Source organism: Chrysemys picta, chromosome 2 (genome assembly GCF_011386835.1).
Source record: "Chrysemys picta bellii isolate R12L10 chromosome 2, ASM1138683v2, whole genome shotgun sequence".
Classification (NCBI taxonomy): Eukaryota; Metazoa; Chordata; order Testudines; family Emydidae; genus Chrysemys; species Chrysemys picta.
This window is the reverse complement of record NC_088792.1, coordinates 192,647,091-192,657,392: the sequence shown is the minus strand read 5'-3', so window position 1 is coordinate 192,657,392 and position 10,302 is coordinate 192,647,091. Positions and strand designations below refer to the sequence as shown.

General features: G+C 47.3%; 1 protein-coding gene across 4 annotated transcripts in view; it reads right to left on the bottom strand.

Moving 5' to 3' along the window:
• The window catches only part of DIPK1C (divergent protein kinase domain 1C), a 43,819-nt gene that overhangs the window by 28,723 nt on the left and 4,794 nt on the right, over positions 1-10,302 (bottom strand). For all 4 annotated transcript variants that reach the window (XM_065585160.1, XM_065585161.1, XM_024102102.3 and 1 more), the window contains exons 2-3: positions 8,775-9,452; positions 1,450-1,614 (exon numbers count right to left, since the gene is read on the bottom strand). In XM_065585160.1, the coding sequence (XP_065441232.1) occupies positions 1,450-1,614; positions 8,775-9,452 (843 nt within the window). The remainder of the gene's footprint in view (positions 1-1,449; positions 1,615-8,774; positions 9,453-10,302) is intronic.

The following is a 10,302-nucleotide window of genomic DNA, read 5'->3' as shown; positions in this document are numbered from 1 at the left end:
CTGTGAAAAGGTAAAAGAGCAGGTTGTCTTTCCAGAGCTGCAAATAAGACACTTGTGCCTCTTGGTGATTGTAAACTGTACAAGCTATTGCTTCAGCTGAGTTCAAAATGTCTCTAACACTGATAAGAGCAAAGCATAGTGCACAAGGCACTTTACAAGCTTGTCCCTGGCCATTCTACTCAACCCTCATTGACTGTACCTATCCATTACCAGCATGGGCCTCCCTGTGTAGCTGAGCTGTATTTGGTAGATTTGTCATGTAAGATATGGGCAAATGTCCACTAAGGATCAGGTGGAGGACACCTAACTCATTTCACTTGTGACCTAATAGCAAACTGAACAGGGATTGCTAAAGTCCACAGGATAGGGACTGCCTTTATTGGTGTCTTGTATTACCATTTTGCCTCTGGGCAGGTCTTCACTACGGGGGGGGGGTCGATTTAAGATACGCAAATTCAACTACGCGAATAGTGTAGCTGAATTCGACCTATCGGAGCCGACTTACCCCGCTGTGAGGACGGCGGCAAAATCGACCTTTGCGGCTCCCCGTCGACGGCGCTTACTCCCACCTCCGCTGGTGGAGTAAGAGCATCGATTCGAGGATCGATTGTCGTGTCCCGACGAGACGCAATAATTCAATCCCCGAGAGATCGATTTCTACCCGCCGATTCAGGCGGGTAGTGTAGACCTAGCCTCTGTTATTATTAGTTATTGAGCACCGACAATGTACAAGACCACTACATGCTGTAGCTCCCATCATAGTTCCTCTTATCTTTCAAAACAAACTGTGCAGATAAATAATTTTTCTCTGCCCACAATCAGCCCAGTTTCCAGTAGACGCTGCCTAAAGTGGAGACCAAGGCCTAGATTCTCCAAGGCTGCTTTGTTCTGTTATAAAGAGCAGTGGCCTGAACAAGCCAAAGATTCCCAGTGGAGAATTCTCCCTGTTACTTCACCCACTGCTGCATTCCAAGCACAACAAGGGAAAAGCAGGCAGGAAGAATGTAGCACAGCTGAGCTCTGCTACCCCTGATCCTCTGCTGGCGTTGTCAGCAGGGTAAGTTAGAGCAGAACGCCTTGCTCCAGGGCCAGCTGCCCTTGAATCAAGAAGTTGGAGCCCTGGAGCCTCCCCCTCCCTACTAGATCTGTGCACAGCTTAGATTTGTAGAGAACTGGGCCCATAAATCCCACATTTCTTACATGCAGGTAGACATTACACATGCAGAAAGGGAATGGTGAATGTTAGGGCCAGCTTGCACGCACAGAGATGGGTTTATACATGTAACTTAGGCAGCCACTTTTGAAAACTGGGTTTGATGAATGTACATCAAACATACTTGTCTAGACCTCGCCCAGCTCTAGTTCATGCCATATGTTTTATTCTTTAGCTGCCTCTGACTGGTCTTTTTAAAAAGGAAATGTACACATAATAAATCTGTAGCTACTCACTTGCAGGTTGTTGTTGGCCCTCTCTGCTCCACATTTTCTGATTGTCAGGTCACACTTCGAAAAGCAATCGAAAAAATTACAGTCTTCATCTTCTGTGCAATTCTGTTCAAGGATGTCCCTCATTTTAGGTTCAAAAAAGGCCATATCCACATCAATGGCGACTACCTGTGATCAAATAAACACATCAAAAGTAACACATGCACTGGGATGTAACTGTTCAGTGTAGGGTGACCAAATGTCATGTTTATAAAGGGACAGTCCTGTATTTAAGCCCTCCTGCAAGTGTACCGACTTTTTCTTAAAAACAGGCAAATTGTCCTGTATTTTCTGTCTTCCTTCATCCCCGCATCAGTACTGGTGGGTCCTGCTGCCGGCCGGATCCTGCTTGCCAGCCACCCGTCCACCAGCAGTGCGTGGAAGAGTCCAGTGGCCGATGATGGGGAAGGGTGTGACAGGCTGGTGGCGGGGTGAAGATGCAGTGCGTGGGGCCGGCCACTCCCCCACTGGTCTATCAGCGCAGCCTCTGCTGCATGCCAGCTCTCGGCCAGCAGGGCCCCATCCCATTTCCAGCTTGCACTGGCTGTGTGCTGCGAGCTGCAGTGGCTGGTGAGCATGGGGAGGCACCAGATGGCGGCCGGTTATGTGTTGTCTCTGCTGCCCACCCATCAGCCCTTTACGTGCTCCCCCTCTCACTGTCCTCTCCTTGCTTTGCCCCTTCACAATTCCTCCCAACCCCGCTGCTCCTTCATACCCCTCTCCCCCAGTGGAGCACGTCCCGCTCACAGTACTGTGCAGAGAACCAGTGCCTGGTCGGAGCATATTCATCTCACCAACAGCCTGGCCGGCAGGCTCCTTCCTTCCCCTACTGACTCTGGCTGCGCCGGCACCCCGGGAAAGCCAAAGACCCTCTGGCCCAGGGTACTGGCCAGGAGGAGCCAAGCCCTGCCTGTGCCAAAGCCCCACACAGAATTGGCACAGGGATGCCTCTCCACCCCTCAGCTAAGCTCTGCAGTAGTGGGGGGGGGAGGGGTAAGTGATTTCCAGCCTGTTCATGCCCAGAACCTGCAAGCTCCACAGCAGCCCCTGGGGCAGGGGCTTAGTACCCTCTTCACACACACACCCCAACCTGCGTCCTGCCCCCAGGGAGTGCAGGGCTGCTCCGTCCCCTAGGCACCCTCCCCTGCTGAGCCACGTCTCTCTGGCCAGGTTCGCTGAAGCCCCTGCAGTCAGGTTCCCTGGGCCCAGGTGCACAAAGCATCCTTAGGGCTTAACCCCTTCCTGCCCGCGCTGTAGCCAGGGGACAGGAGGACACTGGGTTATGTCAATGGCCAGCAGCAACCTGGAAGTGTTAGCTGCCTTTCGACACTGTGCGGGCAGGAAGGGGCAAGCTGCTTCCAGACACATGGGGGTTCGGGGGAAGAAGAGATGAGCTCTGCAAAGACACGGGCCAGGTCATCCATTCTCCCCGCTCCTCCCTTGTGGCTGGAAGCAGCTCCCATCTCTTCCAGGAGCGGTTCTATGTTTTTTGCCGCCCCAAGCACGGCAGGCCTGTGGCTTTCGGCGGCATGCCTGCGGGAGGTCCGCCGGTGCCGCACCATTGGCGTCCCTGCCGCCGAATTGCTACCAAAGCCATGGGACCGGCGGACCTCCTGCAGGCATGCCGCTGAAAGCCACCTGACTGCCACACTCACAGTGACCGGCAGGCCGCCCGCCGCGGCCTGCTGCCCCAGGCACGCACTTGCTCCGCTGGTGCCTGGAGCCACCCCTGATCCTTTCCCTCCCGAACAGTGCCAAAAGGCTGCTGCTGGCCACATTCTGGCGTCAACCCTGGCAGAAATCTGGGGAGTAGGGGCATGTGACCCTTCCTTCTCTCCCTCCCCCCCAGCATGTTGCCTTGAGGAGATACGGTGCCAGGTACCAGGAGAGGCAAGTCCGTCCCAGGGGTCCAGCCAGGCATGGAGGGCGGAGAGCACCAGGCAGGGACAGTCAGGTCGTTGATCACCCCCCCATGAGAGAGAGGTGTACGGGAGTGTGTGTGTGTCACCTCTCCCTGTGTGTGGCTGTGTGGGGTAGGGGTGTATGTGTCACCCCACCCCGTGTGAACTAGGGATGTAAAAGGTTAACCGGTAAGCAATAGTCATACCAGTTAACCCACCTTAATCATTAACCCCGGGCCAGCCGGCCCCAGCGGCCCCGCACTGGTTGGAGCGGGCCCAGTCGCGCTGCCCGGCTGGAGCGGCCCCAGCCAGAACAGACTCAGACCCAGCCACGCCAGCTGGTGAGATTGGCCCCAGCTGCTTAATCAGTTAACTGTTTAAATGACATATTTTTAATTGTTTAAATAATTAACTTTTTAAATGGTATTTACATCCCTAGTGTGAACCTGAAAGCCTTAAAGATAAGAAGGTAAATATAAAGAATCCAACTACGTAGTGTTTCTTTTTAACAGGGGCTCAGTCAACTTGATGTTAATTTGAATGTTTGTACTGCATAATTCTGATTGATTGCCGTTGAACTTGCTTGAGCACGAGTAATTTTACCAGGTGTCCCATATTCAGCATAGGAAAATATGGTCACCCTAGTTCAGCGTCACGTTGCTGCTATCGTTCCCTCAAAAAGCAACAGCAGCTGACCATGTGATTCTAGTGTCCTCACAATAGAGAATTAGAATCAGAAGGAAATGGGAGGGCTAGTCTGGTTAATAGGGTACTGGCTTAAGCCTTGGAATACTTGGGTTCAAGTCCCTGCTCTGCCACAGACTTCCTCTGTGACATTGGGCAAGTCACTTTGCCAGTCTGCGCCTCAATCCCCATTTAAAATGAGATGATAGCACTTCCTGACCTCCCAGGGGTGTTGTGAGGAGAAAATACATTAAAGGTTATGAGGTGCTCCCAAACTGTTGGGGTCACATGAGTACCTGTGATAAACTAGTTTTCTGTTATCAGATGGGCAGCAAGAGTCCTGTAAATATAATTGTTTTTAACAAGAACAGCCAATATATAAGAGATCTGGCTAACAGAAAAACACTTTAAAGTCAATGAGTAAAATTCCTCTCTGGGGTGAATGGGCCCAACTTCACTTAGCTAACAGTAGTTACAGTAATGATAACCCAGTGTCACTCCCTCTTCTATGTGCTATTTGCAGAGGGGAGCTCCGTGATATGCAGGTGATACCTGCTCCTTGAATAGGCATTCATGTCATCAAGTGACATTCATGGTTCTCCCTCTGCTTGTCTAGAAATATATCCATCAGTGTTCCACAGCTGGTTGATGGTCAGCAGAGAGAATAAGGACTAAATGGATCTGAAGCCTAAACTAGCATCTGACCTCTAGAGCAGGGGTTCTCAACCTTTTTCTTTCTGAGGTCCCCCCAACATGCTATAAAAACTCCAAGGCCCACCTGTGCCACAACAACTGTTTTTCTGCATATAAAAGCCAGTCGGCACTGGGGGGTAGAAAGCAGGGCAACTGCCCGGTGCCGCACGCCACAGGGGGCCCCACAAAGCTAAGTTGCTCAGGATTCGACTTCAGCACCAAGTGGCGGGGCTAGGGACCCCAGGCTTCAGCCCCTTGCAGTGGGGCTTCAGCTTTCTGTCCTGGGACCCAGCAAGTCTAATGCCAGCCCTGCTTGGCAGCCCCCGTGAAACTTGCTCATGGCCCCCCAGGGGGCCCGGACCCTCGGTTGAGAATCACTGCTCTAGTTCAGGCTTAAGAAATATTGGACGTGCAATGCAAAAAGGACCGCACTGCTTCTGCAGGTGTTTGATTCATAACTGTCATGTAGGTAGAAGATTTTAGTCTCCAGGATTGTCCATATAACCCCTTTTACTTAAAAATTACAAAAATAAAGAAGGGGAGAAGGAAAGCCATCTATGTGATCACAGCTGCTTGCTATGGCACGTACAGTGTGGGCAGTGAAGTGAAAATAGTCTCACCTCAGTGCTGTGAATGCTGTGAGTTACATTAAACCTTAACATCTAACAATGTAAACCTTCACTCAGAGAAGCCCACCTGTTACAGATGAAGTAAATTGGTATAGATGGAAATGTCTGGAAAATGGACAAAGCACAGCTATTTGCAATTACTCTGTGGAGAGCTTTAATTATAGAACTAAGCCTCCCAAATAGCAGCAGAGCTGAAATGTGTGCTTGAATGACAGCTGGAATGACCCCAGGAATTTTAGATGTATGCACCTGGCAAAAGGCCAAATGGACTTTCCAAACCAAAGTCAAGGATAAGGCCTAATTTTTGCAATTTTTTTCCCATGAGGGGAGCTCAGATCTTGGAGAAACTAAATACACCTTTTAAACTCCAAGTATCTTTAAGCTTCTTAGAAAGCTTGATAAGAGTGATGTACCCTGGGGAATTTCACAAGTTCATGCAGGTAAATATCAGAAATATGTCTACTTTCTTAGTGTCGGTAGTGCCTTGTCCCGGCTGTAGTTTCACTCTTAAATTCTATTGGAAAAACATTGTTATTTTTGTTCACATGTGAAGTGAGCCAGATCCTCATGTCTGGCCAAACCGTGCTTGATGCAGGACCCAGGGCAATGGCCCTCCGGGTCCTGAGGGAAGTCAGGAGCCAGTTTGTCCCCTGGCATAAATTAAAGCTGCCTCAGAGCTGTTGTAGCCTATGCTGGCTTGTAGTGGCCTCCCAGGTGCTGGTATGGTGGCAAGCACCACGGGACTGCAACGTGCTCCATTCCCCCTTCCATTCCCCCACAACATGTTCCCTATACCAAGGGGATGGCAAAGAGATGGCTTCACCATCTTTGTGCCAGCTGAAAATTTCCCTAGCTACTCTATTAGGGCAGCTTTCCAGCTGCTATGCATTGGAGGAGCAGCATAAGGAGGCTGGAGTGAGCGCTGAGGATCTAGCTGGTTATTCTGGAAATGAATCCAGAGGCAGGACAGTTTTGCCCTAGATGTGTTTTTCTGTACACTAGCAGCATCATTTGTTTTCAGTTGGATGGGGATGGAGGGGCGTTCTTCTAGTCTTCTTTTTAATATTATTATTATATTATAAAATGCAAGAAATGACAAGATAAAAAATGAATCATAAAATCATAGGAATGGAAAGGACCTGGAGAGGTCATCTAGTCCAGTCCCCTGCACTCATGGCAGGTCTAAGTATTATCTAGACCATCCCTGACAGGTGTTTGTCTAACCTATAAGCAAAATGATTTGCTTATAATATCCAGAGAATAATTAGAACATAAAAGGATATCTAAGATTAGCTTACCCCCTTACTCCTGGGAGTTGTCATTACTCTCACAAAGAGACATCGGTTTTGTTCAGATCGCTTGTGTAACAGATAATCTCATTACTAAAAACTTGCAAGTCCAGACCCAAAACCTTTTTCTGATTTACAGTTTCAACTTTGACAAGTCCTTCCACTTAATGGGCCAGATCTTGAATCCTGGGATAGCTCGGAAAGGGAGTGCAAAGGTGGCATCAAGTTACCCTCACTTTCTCACAACGTTACTTTTTAGAGAATTCCACTAACCAATACTGATTGACATTGCCAGGCTCCAGAAAGAGCCATGTCCAACTCTCCTCTTCCAGAGGGAGAGTCCTGGGATTGTGGACACCTAGAAGTGTGGAAGTGGAGAAAGGGATAAAGGGAATTTGAACATAGAGATCTTAGTCTCTAGGAATAGCGCAAGAGTCGAGCTAACAAAGTCAGGCTGACACTGACTCTAATAACACGAGACTTGAAGGCCTAGGTGAGTAGAAAGCAAGAAAGCGAATGGGAACAGACAGTAAGAGATACTGTTTTGACCTTGAAATCTCTTGACCCCTTGACCTTGTGTTAGATAAGAATGGAATGTAGACTGTAGCAGAAATTAATGAGAAAAGTGAGATATCAGGAAGAAATACATATCACAAAATGCAGCTGTTGCTCATTATTGTATGCGAGGAAAGATATAAAAGTTTGCCTTAATTGTTTATCTTACTGAGACCTGCCCCTGTGTACTCTCCCATGCATTTGCAACTGCTCGAAAATAAAGCTGCCTCTGTTGCTTGCTGCTTCAAACTCAGTGAGGACTTGTTTTTCTCTGACAGATGGTAGGAAGGAATCAGGGAGAACTGTCTTTCACTAAAAGGGCTTGTAATGAAAAGTTCTCAATATTCTTTCACTCCTCCTCGGTGAAATCTCTTGTCCCCTGAGCAGATACCAAAACTGACCATGTATGCTCAGTCAGGTCCAATGATAGCACGTGTAGCATTCATGCTGCATCTGACTAAAAAGATGGTAGGCAAAACCTATCCTGAGGAATCTCTATTGTGTTTTCCTCTGCTGAAGTTATGGGATATTTTTAGCTTTTCTCTGAAATTCTCCAACTATTCCCTACTCAATTCCCATATTGCACCTGAATAAACAATAAAAGCTAATTGAAGGGTGAGGGGAAAGCACTCAAATTGCTTTCAACAGCTATAGGCTTGGGTAATATTTGTACAGCAGTTTGAAGATGTAAGTGTTATATGGATGCTTGGTAAGTATTGATATTAGCGGTCATATTTCTGTAAGTATTCTACATTCATATGAGTGCAGAAATTCCAGTGATCTCACTGGAAACTGCATGCATGGTTTGAAGACACTATGTATATACAGTGTCTTGAGTGTATGCACTCAATTTCCACTGAAATCAATTGAATTTCTGCAAGCAGAATGAATGCAAAATATGTCCAGAAATGTGGTTAACAATACCACTACAGTCTAAACATATATAATCCTTCAATCTTAAAGAACAGCTCTACGCTGAAAAGTTGAAAGGTGACTCTGCAAGAATGGCGTCATGCGGTTCCAGATCTATTGCTTTTCAATTGTTTCCAGATCTAATGTGCTCAGGGTAAAAGCACAAAAGATGTTTTTCTCTAAGTCTCAGTCCTGCAAACTCAAGCCTTTTCTTGAAATTCAAACTGAGTTCTTGCCTTCCTGAGCATCACCCCCAGCAATAGTTTCTGTGGGACTGATTCTGCCCCCTGTGACAGCTCTGCAAAGTCACTTCCTTCAAGTGGTGTCCTCAGTAACACCTGAGGAAGCCTGTTGGGGTTGCACAGGTGTAATTAATTACAATTAAGTAAACAGTTCTTTTCATAATGCACAAGAAAGAACAGAACTCAACTCTCTCTCTTTGCCAGTTTGAGGTTTGCAGGAAATAGTAACAAATAAGTAGCTTTTTAGCACTAAAATATGTGACTAGCTTCTCAATGCACTCAGGAAGCAGCTCTGATGTCTAGGGGTGGCATTTTTTTCATACGCTCTTTTCAGTTCAGAACTTGATCTTAAACTGTGACAACACAACCGAAGTACTAACTTACCGTGAGATCATTTCTGATAGCAAAATTCTCTGGTTTGATATCGCACAGGTGAAGCCGGTGAGAGAAATCATTATCAAAATGATTCACCATATCTAGGAAGCTGAGTGCAATGTCAGTTATTGCCTTCACCTTGCGTTTAGTGCCAGTGAAGGAGGGACCAACTGCATCCTCCAAAGGAAAAATAGTTTTGTGCCAGGCTTGTCCGGCTGTGAGATACTCCACAGCATAGAAGTGGCCACAGGAGCCGATGACCCGTAGGACATGTTTGCTGAAGTCCTGCAGTAGACTGAAGTAGATATATTCTTCCTGCTGGAGTAAGGACCACATGCTGGCCACTTGTGCTTTCCAATGCAGATCTCTCCTCCTAGTCCATAAGGGTCCCATGGTGTTGTTAGATAATTCCAGGCCCAGGACATTTTTGACCTCCAAAGCTACCATCAGCAGAAGCTCTGTCTCAGGAACATCCTGTGTTTCCACTTCATCAAGCAATCTGAGGCGCTGGTAGCTAGAGAAGATTTCCTTTTTGGATTTCAAGATGACTGGCTGGCCTTTCCAGTCCGCCTGGATGACCTTCTTACCTCTGTCGTAGTAAAGGCACTGTTTGTACACCAGCTTCTGTGCCACACACAAGTCTTCACAAAGGTCGCCAGTCAGGGCTCCTTTGCTGTAGTCAAGACACTAGAGCAAAGGAAGAAAACAGTTCACAGCAGAAGAATAGTATAGGAGTATTTCAGGGAGAAAAGGAGCAAGGGTCATCTCAGTTACAGTGTGACAAACACCATATTTAGACTCTAAGGTAAGGCTGTGATTTTTCAAATGTGCCTGGAGATCACTTCAAAGGAGTGATTCTTATGACAGTAGAGGGACTGTTTTTTCTCTGGCCAGGTAAAGGGCTAGCATGGAAGACCTACAACGCTAGGTGTTTGCCATCTCTAATATCTATGCGTCAGATTTTGATACCTTTGTCGACATCCCAGGATAATTTACATAGCCCTATCTGAGTTACGGCAGTCTGTCCTCTTCTCCTTATGGGTGGCAGCATTGCCCAGAATCTCCACAGCACTATGTGCCTCTGCCCTACCCCCAATCTGCCCCTCCCAGCCCAGCCACGCTCCCAAATAACCTCTGCTTCAGGGCTCATGAGGGACGAGGGTACTCAGAAGATGGCCTGTGGCTAGCATCCTCAGTTCCTGCACTGGGGAATTCTCCTCCAACTGGATCTGGGGCTTTTACAGCCTCTTATACTGCTCTGTCTCTTTTACTGTAAATTTCATGTGAAGACCTTATTCCATGTGAAATCCCATCAAAGTCAATGGGACTATTTGTAAACTGAGTTACTACCCAATATGAAAAAGGGTTTCTTCCCCCAGTAATATAAGATAGGTGACAGCAGCAGATACAGTCTATGGAGCCCAGAATATGCAGGTTTTTTAAAATATATAAATATAAATATATTTATTCATTCTGTAAGCCAGAAAGGCTTCTTCAGTTAAGGTCTGTCAGGCAAATTAACATGCTTTAAAATGTA